At 46.0% G+C, this 14,776-nt stretch overlaps 1 protein-coding gene across 2 annotated transcripts in view; it reads left to right on the forward strand.

The window, feature by feature from the left end:
• The first annotated feature begins 7,240 nt into the window (after window positions 1-7,240).
• The window catches only part of LOC119449339 (la-related protein 1-like), a 147,922-nt gene continuing 140,386 nt past the window's right edge, over window positions 7,241-14,776 (forward strand). The window contains exons 1-2 of one of the 2 annotated variants that reach the window (XM_049666734.1): window positions 7,241-7,643; window positions 10,777-10,808. In XM_049666734.1, coding sequence (XP_049522691.1) covers window positions 7,334-7,643; window positions 10,777-10,808 — 342 coding nt within the window. In that variant the 5' untranslated portion in view covers window positions 7,241-7,333. The remainder of the gene's footprint in view (window positions 7,644-10,776; window positions 10,809-14,776) is intronic. The other variant, XM_037712504.2, reaches the window with a different exon arrangement.

Consider the following 14,776-nt stretch of genomic DNA (forward strand, 5'->3'; position numbering starts at 1 on the left):
TCGGCGTTCCGACCGTTTCTGACTCGCTGCCTTGCCGGCCGCTTTCGTGAGGGGGGGGGGGGGGGGGGAGTTACTGTGAGCGCTAACTGTGCAGTTCATCATCGTCTTCATGTGTATATACCCATCCGCATAATCATCATCATTTTGTCGGGTTGGTGTTCGTGGGCTGTCTCACGCTGTGTGACAAGAGCTCTGCCTTCGTCTCGGGCGTTGTCTCACAATATATATATATATATATATATATATATATATATATATATATATATTGCTACACGCGTGTGGTATTTGGTTGTTTGAACGAGGCGCGCGGGCGCCTAGACGAAGAAGACGAACTGCTCTGGGCTCTCGAGCTATCGGCTGCTCTGTCCAGCGCTGCAGCTCTCTTTTGTAAATATACTTGTAAATAGTCTCCTGTACTTAATTCTTCGTTCTTCGTCCGGAGTTTTGTGGGGCTCTGCTCTTATTTCAGACGGTTTGTGAAAGATTTCGCAGCAATCGCTCGACCACTCACTGAACTTCTGAAGAAAGACGTGCCTTTTACGTGGGGTTCCCCTCAGGCTGCCGCATTTTCACGCCTTATCACGATTCTGACCAATCCACCGATCTTGGCCCACTTTGACCCGTCCGCACCTACAGAGGTCCGAACCGATGCCAGTGGTTATGGGATCGGCGCAGTCTTAGCGCAACGACAACACGGACACGACCGCGTTATAGCCTACGCTAGCCGGCTCCTGACAACTGCAGAGCGCAACTATTCGATTACCGAGCGCGAATGTCTTGCTCTCGTCTGGGCTGTTTCAAAGTTCCGCCCATATTTATATGGCAAGCCCTTCTCAGTAATCACAGACCATCATGCGGTGTGTTGGCTTTCGTCGCTCAAGGATCCTACTGGTAGGCTCGGTCGTTGGGCTCTCCGACTACAAGAATATCCCTACGCAGTGACGTACAAGTCGGGACGCCAACACCAGGACGCAGATTGCCTCTCTCGCTACCCAGTCCAAGACCCGACCTCTACGTCTGATACTGACACCGACGCCTGCGTTCTCTCTGTTTTTCCACTGGTCCATGTCGCCGACGAGCAGCGCCGTGACTCGTCCTTGCGTGTCATCATTGACCGCCTGGAATTTGCCGACAGCTCCCTTCGCTTATTCACACTTAAAGATGGCGTACTCTACCGCCACAACGTTCACCCCGAGGGCCCAGCATTACTCCTTGTGATCCCTAAACACCTTCGCTCGGCTGTTCTCCACGAACTTCATGACCTCCCCACTGCCGGTCACCTCGGTGTGTCACGTACCTACGACCGGATCCGCCGACGCTTCTTTTGGCCAGGGCTTGCTCGCTCCGTTCGAAGATACGTAGCTGCGTGTGAGAAATGCCAGCGACGCAAGACACCGTCGACGCTCCCTGCTGGGTACCTTCAACCAATTGACATTCCCGCGGAACCATTTTTTCGGGTTGGTTTAGATTTACTTGGTCCTTTTCCTCTTTCTACCTCTGGGAACAGGTGGATCGCTGTGGCCACAGATTACGCCACGCTCTACGCCATCACCCGAGCGCTCCCTACAAGCTGCGCCACAGATGTTGCCGATTTTCTTCTACGCGACGTGATTTTATTACATGGAGCTCCGCGACAACTTCTCACAGACCGTGGCCGGACATTCCTGTCAGAAGTTATCGCGGACATCCTGCAGTCCTGTGCCACGAGGCACAAGCTATCCACGTCATACCATCCGCAAACAAATGGCCTCACGGAGCGTCTTAATCGCACTCTCACAGACATGCTCGCGAAGTATGTGTCTTCCAACCACACTGACTGGGACCTTCGCTCTACCGTTTGTCACCTTTGCGTATAATTCCTCGCGCCACGACACAGCCGGTTATTCGCCATTTTTCCTTCTGTTCGGCCGAGAACCAGCACTGCCCCTCGACACAAGCCTCCCTGTTCACGCAGCACCCACCAGTGAATATGCACTTGACGCCGTCGCCCGCGCTGCCCACGCAAGGGAAATTGCCCGTGGCCGCCTTCTGCACTCCCAAGAGAGTCAACGGCGTTTGTACGACCAGCGACACCGCGACGTGCACTTCCCGCCTGGTTCTTTGGTACTTCTATGGTCTCCGTCGCGTCAGGTCGGCCTGTCAGAAAAACTGCTGTCTCGTTACACAGGCCCCTACCTACCAAGTGATTCGTGCCGTGACTCCCGTCACCTACGAGATCGCCCCTGACGCCCCATCTGCTTCCCAGTCCAGTGATATCGTGCACGTTACACGACTGAAGCAGTATCACCCTCCCAGTGATGACATTTAGACGCTCCGGGACGTCGCTTCTGCCGCCGGGGGATTATGCTACAAGCGTGTGGTATTTGGTTGTTTGAACGAGGCGCGCGGGCGCCTAGACGAAGAAGACGAACAGCTCTGGGCTCTCGAGCTATCGGCTGATCTGGCCAGCGCTGCAGCTATCTTTTGTAAATATACTTGTAAATAGTCTCCTGTACTTAATTCTTCGTTCGCGTAACAATATATGTATGTATGTATGTATGTATGTATGTATGGTATGTATGTATGTATGTATGTATGTATGTATGTATGTATGTATGTATGTATGTATGTATGTATGTATGTATGTAGTATGTATGTATGTATGTATGTATGTATGTATGTATGTATGTATGTAGTATGTATGTATGTATGTATGTATGTATGTATGTATGTATGTATGTATGTATGTATGTCTGTATGTATGTATGTATGTATGTATGTAGTATGTATGTATGTATGTATGTATGTATGTATGTATGTATGTATGTATGTATGTATGTATGTATGTATGTATGTATGTATGTATGTATGTATGTATGTATGTATGTATGTATGTATGTATGTATGTATGTATGTATGTATGTATGTATGTATGTATGTATGTATGTATGTATGTATGTATGTATGTATGTATGTATGTATGTATGTATGTATGTATGTATGTATGTATGTATGTATGTATGTATGTATGTATGTATGTATGTATGTATGTATGTATGTATGTATGTATGTATGTATGTATGTATGTATGTATGTATGTATGTATGTATGTATGTATGTATGTATGTATGTATGTATGTATGTATGTATGTATGTATGTATGTATGTATGTATGTATGTATGTATGTATGTATGTATGTATGTATGTATGTATGTATGTATGTATGTATGTATGTATGTATGTATGTATGTATGTATGTATGTATGTATGTATGTATGTATGTATGTATGTATGTATGTATGTATGTATGTATGTATGTATGTATGTATGTATGTATGTATGTATGTATGACCTCTGCATGTACGTTGCAATGCTTCCATCCTCAATATATGTTGTTTTTATTTCCATGAGTCGCTAGCCAGTAGCGCACCCAGGATCTCTGCCAGGGGGGGGGGGGTTGACAGTTTGCCACTACCATCTAAACAGCACTAATTTCAATTTCTTCACGGGAAATTGTCGAAAAAATGCGCTTTTTGCGAGTGTGCAGACGATTGCGCGTCTTACATCTTAGTTGCAGTACTCAAATGCGTAAGGAAAGAAAAGGGGTTAAACAAAAGGGGGAGTTAAGTCGGCCTCAGGGGGGGGGGGGGTTACAACCCCCGAATCCCCCCCCCCCCCCCCGTCGGTGCGCCACTGTCGCTAGCATTACGTACTGGAAAGAGAAGCAATGCTGAGACACATATCACCCACGTGTGTTTCACACACCGTTGATAAAAGACTCTGCCGAAGGGGTCACTGAAGTCTGCAGGTCTTTTTCAGTGCCAAAAAATTTTGCAGAACAATCTGTAGCGAGTTGAACATACAGCAACATATTGATTCTCTAGATATAGGCTATCCATATCATTAGAAATAATTGTTAGTTGGCTACCTCTTTCTCTTTCAAAATATCATAAATCTTGTCCTGTGTACACACTGAAATATAATGTGTCTGTGAATGGCGTTCACACTGGAAATTAAAATAACATGTTGAAGTGAAAAAATACGGATGAGGGAGCCGCCATTGGTGCTTCTAAAGCCCGTTTCACATGGTGCGATTCTTCAGTGCGTTTTTCGCAGCTACGATTTCCGCAAAAGCGAAATTCGCAATCCCGTTTCACATGGATCTACGGCAGCTGCGTTTTTCGCATACTCGTAGCAGAGGATTTGAAAACTCGTATTTGTTCGGTGTTTGTTTTACCAACCTTTTTCTGCTAAATTAACGACTCTGCAATGTTTCTAAACTATATATTTAAACTCCTGAAAGTTTTATTAACCTAGTTAGTGAAACAACAAATAAAGCGATCCAGCTGCTTTTAGTTGCATTCTGACTGGCGATGACGTATGAGCGAGCCGCCTCCTATTGGTCGTCTGTTTCCACCGCATCTGCGTTTTCGCAGAAAAGTTCAGCACGCCGAACATCGAAAAATCGCGCGCACGAAGGGGCCTATTTCCCGCAGCTGCGAATCGCACCATGTGAAACGGGCCTAATGCGCTTGTTTTCCTATTGCCAGGATTTTCCGAAATAAAGCGAAAGTATGAATAAAAGCCGTGCACGTCTTTGAACCGCCCCGCGCCGCCGCTCTGGCTTTTCGGCGCCATGTTGGTTCTTTCGTAAGATGCATGGAGATGGTAAGATGTACCGAGTCAAGTACCAGGGTATAGACACGTTGTGCGGTGCGGGTGGAGAAGAAGAAGAAACGGCTGAACAGTGAAGGTAAAATAGACTTTAAGCGGGTAGAAATAACCAAACGGAAGTTATCTGATTGATGGCTAAAATCAAGGCAGGGGTGAAATTTCACCCACCACAATATTACAAAATATGTTAATAGTCATGGCTAGGTGGCGTATGCCACCGCCCGATATAAAGGGTTCAGCCTCATCCATCGATCCATCCATCCGCGCCGGCTGTCGAGCTGAACGGACGCGCGCTCCATTTGCTTTCTTTGTGGCGCGAGAGCTCGTGTTTAGTGTAGTCTCTTGTGATGTTCGTGCTTGTTAACGAAACATGACGGGCTGCTTTGTCGCTCTGTGCACTGGATAGACCAGGAAAGAGCCGCGGGTATTTTGTTACCCCCGCGACGTTGAACGAAGGAAGAAAAGGGCAGCGCAAGTAAAACGTGACAGCTGGGTACCGACTGACACAACGAAGATATGCGAGTGAGGATCATGATTTTGTTAAGGATAATATCCCTTTGTAATCCTTTTCATTTTCACAGAGAAATTGCTTGTATACGTTGGCATACCTTTTCTAGTGATTATAAGGCTGCAATATGGTGTGATCGCCGTGTTTGACTTGATGCAACGGCGTAGGTTTATTCTTGACGTTTGTGAAATGACCTTTTTTTTTTTTTTGTAGCTAGAAGTATTCGGGCACTTGTACACTCGTTTCATGGATACGCGATCGATGACAGTACCTACCTCGTCGATTTTTTTTCAGCAAAAATTAAACAAGCACAAAGCATCACTCAGTGGGAAGAGAGTGATGAGAGAAGCGACTTCATTCTCGACTTAGAGGAAGTTTCTTCTCTTGGGGAAGATGTGCTCGCCCACTTGGCAGGCTTTTTGTTAAAGCCGATTATCCGCACTGTGGAACACTGCTCTGTGTGCATGTGCATGCTATAGCGGATGAAGAACCTGGACAGGAACACCACCTTGTTCAACTAAATGAATATGTCCAAGGCGGCAAATTTTAATTTATGCAAGCAGACAAATTCTGGACTTTGTTTTTTTTTTTTAATGTGAGGGTGTTCTCAGGTCTTTTGCTGAAGCTCAAGATCTGAGCTGTCTGAGAAACACCATTGAAAGCACTGAAGGAAAGTATTGGAAAGAATGTAACCTTGCCAGAAAACCCATGTTATCAGCACAAAGATGTGATTGGAAAATTTCTTGAGCGATTTGTGTCCGCACATCTCCGCATCTATCTGCGATGGCTTAACTCCTGAAAAGGAAGCTGAGTGTTATGCTAGCAAGACTGTAGCAGCTACGAGCGTGCAGTAGGGCAACCACAATTTGATCAGATAACCTCGTTAAGAGCTTATAAAGTGGATTAATTGGCGCTTACTTTTGTAAATAAATTGTGTTTGAGTGTTGAAAACTGTCGTCAATGCATTTTTCTTCAGCAGGCACCTGAACTGCTGCAGGCCTACTCACGCGACGTCTCCTAATTTTTCTCCCAGTTTCATAAATATGACGGGGAAACCCTAAGAAGCAAGATTACTATTAAAAGAGCTTCAAACGTAACATTTCATCAAGTGTACAATTCCAGTAATATTTGTGGGTTGTTTACCAGTGAAATGAGTAAATAAAAAAAGGGGGTAACCTCGCAAACAAATCGTGCTACCTTCAGGTTGCGATACACGCGAAAAGTGTCGGACAACCTCTTTTGAAACGCGCACTCTATGCAAGCAAACAGTTTATCAGATATGGTAAAGCAGAAAATCTGCATTTAAATTGCGTCGGTATCGCCCTTAGCACGCCCACCGCCCTTTCTTTCTGCCCAACTATGACCTTTCTTTCTGCCCTCGATACCCAGCGCCACCCTGAAAGCGGCGCTGGGTATCGAGGCACCCTAGTACAATCCGTTATAAACTGCCATCTACCCCATTTTTCTAGAAAGGTGAAACTAAAAAAAATCTAGCAGAAAATAGTTATACAAACCTATGTCATTATGCACGCACTTGTACTAAAGTTTCATTTAACGTTTTTTTTTTCTTTTTAAACAACAACACGCACGTCAAGTGAGGCAAGTAAATCAGCACCCTCAACAAAAGCTCCCACTGTATCAGTAGTACTGCCTCTCGATAAAGGACTCGCCAGTTCTCTTGGACGATGGTGATAAGGCTCGAAACCAGCAACGGAGGTGCGCCGTCCGGACCTATGTGAGCCTATTAACGGCCTAATACCAACTCCTGGGTATATTGATATCCTTGCAGGCAGCGTTGAGATTTTATTTGATATTTTGAAAACAGAAAGCACAACTCTAGCGTCAATGAAATGTAAACGCGATGCGCGGCCGCTGCGCGAAGCATGCGGACGCAGCCAAAGAAATGCTCCCACCCGCGTGCTTGTCCAGGTGCAGTGGCGCCGCTGCGGTGGCGCGGAGAACTAGGCGCCTCACACCGGTTTCGCGCGACGTGGCAGGCCGCACCATCGAGCGGCCGTGGTCCTGCCGCCCATGGTCGCTACTGAAGCAACGGAACCTGGCGGAACCAGGTGGAACTTGGAAAGAGTAGTTTATTTTATGGAGTAGTCATCGTAGGACGACGGCGGCCGCGGGTGTCGTTGCGGAGCTGGCAGCGTGCCGTTGGTGCCGTCATGGCGGCGGTAGTGGCGAGTGGCCACGCGCAGTCCGGCGGTGGTGAGGTGACGGAACCGAAAGCATCGAAAGACACCGGTGGCTCGTACGCGCAAGCCGCGGCCCGCGTGTCCTGCCAGGAGCCGGCTGCCGTTTCTAACGGATTAACTGATCCAGTATCCAGTGGACCCGCTCAGGGCCTAGGCCTAAGCAGCAATATGGTTCGGCCCGGTTCGTGCGCGCAGGTCGCCGCCGATGCGCCCAGGGCTAACCCCTGGGTGAAGCGTAATGCACAAGCAGCCTGCTCAGCCGCCGCCAGCCGCACCACAGGTGAGTGGACGCGTACTACGGCGCGCGCGCGCGCAGCTCGGGCCTGATCCACGCGCGCAGGCTTGCTGCCACGAAGCGGCCCGCTGGGCGTCTCAAACGCTTGATGCGAATGTGTCGGTTCACACACAGGCGCATGTGATGTACACTTGACAGCGCATTTCCGCGCCGTATCAGCGATATTTGCCCGGTCTGCGTTGCGAGCAGACTGCTCCAGATTGAGGATGCCGTTGTATTTTTGCTCGATGACCAAGGCGTTGTCGTGCACATGGAGCGGTGCGCGCTGTTTTGCCGGAAGGCCGGCATTGGAACGGGCGAAACGCACATCCTCGGCCCATACCCCGGTTGTGGTGGTTTGCGCACTTCAGCCTGTGTCAAAACGATCACCTTTCGCAGCTCACATTCCATTCTAGTGGCCCGCGATTGTTTTCACCACTGTCACTTGGGTCTCAACCATTGCAAGCTGTAACAGAAAAAAAAAAAAAAAGTATTTGCTTCGGGTCATGTGTATTTTCCTTCTAGTCATTGTAATGGTGGTAGTCGGGTCTAATTTCAAGACTTGACCATTGAGATAGCTGATTTGCTTTGCTGATTGTGTGCCCCGTGCAGTGAGGAAACTCACTGTGATGTCGCATCACATTCATTGGCTGACATGTTTTATTCTGAAGAGCAAACTCTTTTTAGATGCTGTGCCTCAAAATTTATCAACTTCAAAGGCATTGAATATGGCACAGTGACTGTTGCACAGCGCATGTTGTCTGCTTATGAGACATCCGGGAAGTATGCAGGTAGTTTTCTTTTCCAAGTCAGTTGGAAAATGCCTGATGTTATAACAACTGTTATGCAACTGATAGTTTATTCAACTTTGGCTGATGTTATGCCTATGTTGCATGTGGCCTTTGCGAAATCATTAAACAACAGAGATTGAGGCTTTCTGTGTGAACAGCTGGCTGGTGCAAGCACTTAGGTGTCTGTGGATATGAAATTTCGAGGGCCCAAGCAAATGAGCTTAGCACTATGATAGCGGTGGAAACGAAGTGATTTCCATAGCTTATTGTGTTTTGTGTATTCACTGTGGAATAGAACTCGTGTACTGAGGTAAGAACCACTGGTGGTCAAAACTTATTTTGAACCCTCCACTGTGGCAGCTGGCATCACAAGTTGGTATGCTAAACTTTGTCATATTGATGAACCAGGAGAGTCTGTGTCAAAATGCTCTTGCATGCTTGGGTCTTTCCTTGGTGCATGCATGATTTCAGCTGAACACCATTGTGGTTTAGAGCATTAAGGGGTCCTCCAAATTATGCAGTTTGCTTACTTTAGGGCTTGGCGATGCCTCCAGCTTCAGTGAAAATGCCGAGATCTGAGCATTTGATATTATAATTTGCTTCTGAAATCAGTTTCTACGTCATACATCAACAATTTTAGGCAGCGGATGAGATGCCAGGGCAACTTATGGTGTTAATTTTTATTGGTAGGGCATGAAGAATATATTGTCCATGTTTACGCTATACATACAGTAACAACTTTAAGAATAAAAAGATTTTATGCTTTCTAAAGCTACGGAGAGGACACACATCTGTGCCATACAAATTTATTTCATTGCCACTGACACTAGGTACACTGCCCGTAGGTCTACAGTAGGTTGCATCGATGACAGTGCCACCTATCGAGGTGGTGTAGTCTACACACAAAACATAATACAAAAATAAGCAGTTCCACATAGCACGTACGTATGTACAGTGTGTAAACTTCATTCTGTATATTTTCGACAAACATTCAATGGCTATTTATAAAATTTACTGCGCTTGACTTGAGAAGGTGCACTGTGCCTTAACTAGATGGCGCCACCATAGCAAGTGAGGCTACGAATTAGGTCACATTGGGGGAAAAAACTCCCGGTACCTAATGATGCAAGCCGTGTTTTGATTGGAAGCAGCACGAGTCCTCGCTGGCCGTGCGAAATGTGAAAGGGTATGCCTTTTTCTGTCGTCTGCTTTTATTTTGAACTTGTAAGTGGAATAAATTTTGTTTGACTGCATCAGTTTTTGTAATTATTTTTGCATTCACCTTTGGATGACACATAGAACGTGTTTTGATACAGAACTTGGCAGGTATTAAATAGTTGTAGAGCCCTTTTTAAGGGGCCCTGAATCAGTTTTCAAACTAAGCATAGAATGGCCTCACTTAAAATGCGTCGTCTCGTGAATCTCTTGCCGCAAAGTCTAAAATCCTTCAACTGCGAGTGGAGTTATTGCACCGTAGCCGGCTCTCATCTCCGCTAGCATGCTGGAAGCCATGAGGGCAAGCAGCCGGCTAAAAGTAGTGTCGTGACAGTAGACTGCCCTCTCAGAGGCCACGTGATGTAGCTACACGCAGTCTTTTTGAGATTGCAGACATATGTTCACTTATTTGACTAAAAATTAGCAATTATGTTTTACTCTCCAAATCGCAAAATCAGCCAATAGTGTTGGTGGACCAGCTGCTTTCAATGATGCTGCATAACGGCATTGCAGAAGCGAGAACAAGCAATTTTTCGCTGTTGACACGAGCTTATAAATTTACTGCTGCATACAGTGCAGTAATATTTATCTCGCATGTTCACAGGTTATCTCTACGACAGATTGGCAATGTTTTCTTACTATGTTCAAAAAGTGTTTCATAGGAGTAAGCCAACATAGGTCAACTCAGCTGCTTCAGTTCATGATGTTGCTGTAGCTGCCACACAAGTTTGTTCAAGTCAAGTGATCAACTAGCCTTACCCTCCCAGCTATTTTGGGTGGCCTGCTTCTACCCTGCTGAGTTTCGTAGTCCTTCCCACTACGAACCATGTTGCTCACAGACACACAATCAAGTGGCAGCCTTGATTACTTTCCAGAAAATGCAGCAAACAAGAAATCCACCCTTAGGGGAGATTTTCTAGCATGCTGTTTAAGTATTTAGAAGCATGTTCAAATGACTGATGGGTGTCCAACTTGTAATCTACATGCCTCTGCCAGCCTAACATAAGTTTAATAACCAAAGTGGCGACTACCTGACACGATTGCAAACAATGTGTTATCTTGAGCGCTTGCCTTCACTTGTTCTGAGGCAGTTGTTGAGAACGCCTCCCCGACTTGTGTTTCTCTGTATGCAGCTGGTGGCAAACCTGGTGTGTCCTCCCGCAAGGTGAGTATTCAAGCCAAGTTGAGAGGGCAGGCCATGAATGCATTTAAGGGTGGCAGGGGGTTAGGTGAGCAGATGGTTGACATAGGACCTTTCTGCCAGCTTGATCAAAAAGTGGCAAATACCACTTTGACAAGCTTGTGACAAGAATGGGGGGATGTTAATGACTGCTTAATTGGTGTTTACTTGGAGACTGCAGTAGACATAGAAAAGGCACCCCGTAAAGATGAAGGGCCTCTAACAACCTCCAACATTATTTACACATTCCAAACTAATCCATTGCGTAGAGAATGCCGTGACCATCATCTCTGAAAAATGTGGCAGCACTATGTGCCACGGGAACGCTTCGAATTTTAACAAAAACATTCCCATGCTCCTGCCTTTCGGGTACCTTCTTTGCACATCGTGATGTCATCAGGGTGCTACAGGCGGTCACCAGGGGTAACACTTGGTCGGTCGGCAAGGAACCAAGAGCTGACTGTGTGTTCTGAGAATGGAGCATGCCTCAGCCATTGTGCGCCACTGAAGCTTCCATTCAGTCAGCGTCACGCGCAGAGTGATTAAAAGGGGACTGGCATGTTGACGCGACCTGCAGCACTGTGTATGCGGCAAGGAGGAAGGTTGCGTAACAGAGCGGCTGCGTTTTCATTCATCATGTGCCTGCAATTACTACACCATTTCAAAGAAATCCTTGCAGCTACATGTTCATAGTGCACATCAGCCGCTATGTAACTAATTTTCGACCTCAGAATGGTTTAGGGGCTCTTTACCCCGCAAATGGGGAATCGTTTAAAACACTCAAGCGCAACAACGCGGGTGTTCAGGTTGCCTTCACAGTGCTCGTTCGCATCCTTTTGAAGTACAAAAGCAAGCAAATGTATACAGCTTACTGCTGCGCTGGTTTATCTGTATAATCGGAGCGAAGTGTGAGCAGTAATTTTTATGTAGATTTATAAAGTTGCCTGTCACGTACCAGTGATAAAACGCCAGTAGACGCTGCAAGCAAACCACGTCTTGCGGCTACTGGCGTGTTTGCGAATGCGTGCTTGTAATGTTCTCGTCTATTTGTCAAATAAGCTCTCTGAAGGTAACGTTGTAAACGACTGGTTAACAGCTTTTAATTCACGCGAAACTCAAGCAGGTATCCGTATACGGCTATAAAGAATGTGTACGAATGTCTTTTTGTATCGTTGATAACGTGAACCTTTTAGTGCACTTATTTCCAATCTGTTACTGTGTTCTGGAGTATCGTGTTGACATTGCCAGTACTAAACAGTGGTGCGGTTTTCCTATATTTATTTTCGATCGTGCTCCTTTTATTGCATACCCTTTATGTGAATTGGATCATTAGCACAAAAAGATATTTTCTAAAGAAAAGTTGCAAAGACACGGTAAAAACTAGGTTTCTGAAACAGAATTGTAACATTGAGCACTTCTATTTTTTAATGATGCTCTTATCACTGCACTCACGGCATAAAAAGATATATGAGGCTGTTTATAGAGGTGCTGTACCTGTTGACAAGCATTCATAATCATGCTGTAGCAGGTTTGCAATAAATTACTTTTGCAATAAATTACTTTTTTACAGCCTCCCTGTATAAGGGACACCATACCATTTGTCCCTGAATTGCTTCATGCTGTCAGCAAAATCTGCATTTTCAGAACAGCATGCAGTCACAAAGTAAGATGTGGAGGCAAGCAGCATATTTATTTCAAAACAGTAATATACGCCGCTGAAGAAACAATCTTTATTGCAACACCAAGTTTTCACACAATAGCAGGCATATGACAGTGAAAAATCTAGCCCGACGGCTGTGTTTAATTAACAACTGCAGAGTTAATTGTGGACAAACAAAGGAAGCCTTATCCTAGAGTCAATGTTTCTACAAGGGGACTTGGCCTTCGTAAGGGTCCCGACAAAAACACATGCTCTTCTCGAAAAGTTTGCTCTGGGTTGAGGCTTCCATTATTCATCCATTGTTATGCAAGTCTCCATCTTTTGTTACCCTTTTCATCTTGACTGAACTGCAGAATTATGCTTTTGAGAAACACTGGCACAAAGGGAGTCTAGAAGCTCTAATGACGCACCTATACACTAATTAAAGAACACGCTATTAAGATTTTGTACCATGAATATCACCCATGTTTCAGTGATCATGCACACTAACAAACATTGTACATGTGAAAAAGAAAAAAACTTTATACATTTTGCACTCTGCCATGTAACAAGTAGGTACTAAATAACCTGGAGGTACACCCTCCAGGTTATTACTTATTTTACAGTACTGAAATAAAATTGTTAGGAAAGCTACTGTAACTAGGTAAAATACACATGTTTGAAAATGAGATTTTAAAATATCACAAAGAGCAAGATATAGTGATCATGGACACGCACAATAAGAAACATTTGACATGTTAAAAACCTTATACATTTTGCACTCTGCCACGTCACAAGCAGGCACTTAATAACTTGGAGGTAGAACCCTCCAGGTTATTACTTGTACAATACAGAAATGAACTTGCCAGGAAAGCGACTATGACTAGGACAAATACATGTAACTTAGTCTATAAATGGGATTTAAAAATATTGCTGCTATACCGACCCGACGCCAAAATCCTCTTCTGACCCTGCCCACACATCGGAACCTCATCAAAGTGAACGTGGATGGTGTCCCTGTTACGGCTCTGATTGACACTGGCGCGCACGTATCTGTCATGGGTGCTCAGCTTCGCCATCGTCTCAAGAAAGTCCTCACTCCTGCCCCGTCGCCTGTGCTCCGAGTCGCCGACGGGGGAACGCCGGCCGTTATTGGCATGTGTCCAGCTCGTGTGAGTGTCGCCGATCATCATACTTCTGTTTTATTCTATGTCCTAGAACACTGCCCTCACGACCTAATCCTGGGACTTGACTTTCTCTCAGCCCATTCCGCCTTGATAGACTGTTCTGCTGGTGTTGTGCAACTCACTCTACCTGTTGCTATTGATCCCCCCGATAGTGCTCCGATCCGGCTATGTTCCACAGAGCATATTCGCCTCCCTCACCTTGCCGTTACCTACATAGGTGTTTCACCCGTTCCGCCCATTCCAGACGGTGACTACATCGTATCTCCTAATCCGGATGTCCTGCTCTCGCATAACGTCGCATTTCCTCACACCGTCATTACCATTACGGACAACACGTCCTGTCTTCCGCTAGTGAACTTTGGACTTAGTGCACATGTTCTTTCGCGCGGCATATCACTTGCGCAAATCACGCCGGCCCGAGACTACCAGATTTCGGGTTTAACTGCTGACGGCTCCTCGTGTGCAACTCTTGCTGTGCCTCTTGCCCCTTCAGACTTGAATGCCCTAATGAAAATGATCGCGCCCGACCTTCCGCCCCAGTGTGCCGATGAACTACGTTGCCTCCTTACCTCGTACTGGGACTTATTCGACCTTGGAGACCGTCCTCTCAGACAAACATCTATTGTCAAACATCGCATTAACACCGGGGATGCGAGCCCAATCCATCGGCGACCCTATCGCGTCTCTCCTACCGAGCGAGACATCATCCAACACGAAGTTGATAAGATGCTTTCTCGTAACATCATTGAACCTTCTTGCAGCCCATGGGCATCCCCTGTTGTCCTAGTTAAGAAAAAGGACAACAGTTGGCGATTTTGCATAGATTATCGGCACCTCAACAAGGTAACTAAGAAGGACGTCTATCCGCTACCACGCATTGACGATGCCCTGGATTGCCTCCATGGAGCACAATATTTTTCGTCCATAGACCTTCGCTCCGGGTACTGGCAAATTGCCGTCGATGACATGGACCGTGAGAAAACGGCTTTTATTACTCCCGACGGCCTCTATCAGTTCAAAGTGATGCCTTTCGGGTTATGTAATGCCCCAGCCACATTTGAACGAATGATGGACGCCCTCCTACACGGTTTCAAGTGGTCCATCTGCCTCTGTTACTTGGACGATGT

Source organism: Dermacentor silvarum, chromosome 4 (genome assembly GCF_013339745.2).
Source record: "Dermacentor silvarum isolate Dsil-2018 chromosome 4, BIME_Dsil_1.4, whole genome shotgun sequence".
Lineage (NCBI taxonomy): Eukaryota > Metazoa > Arthropoda > Arachnida > Ixodida > Ixodidae > Dermacentor > Dermacentor silvarum.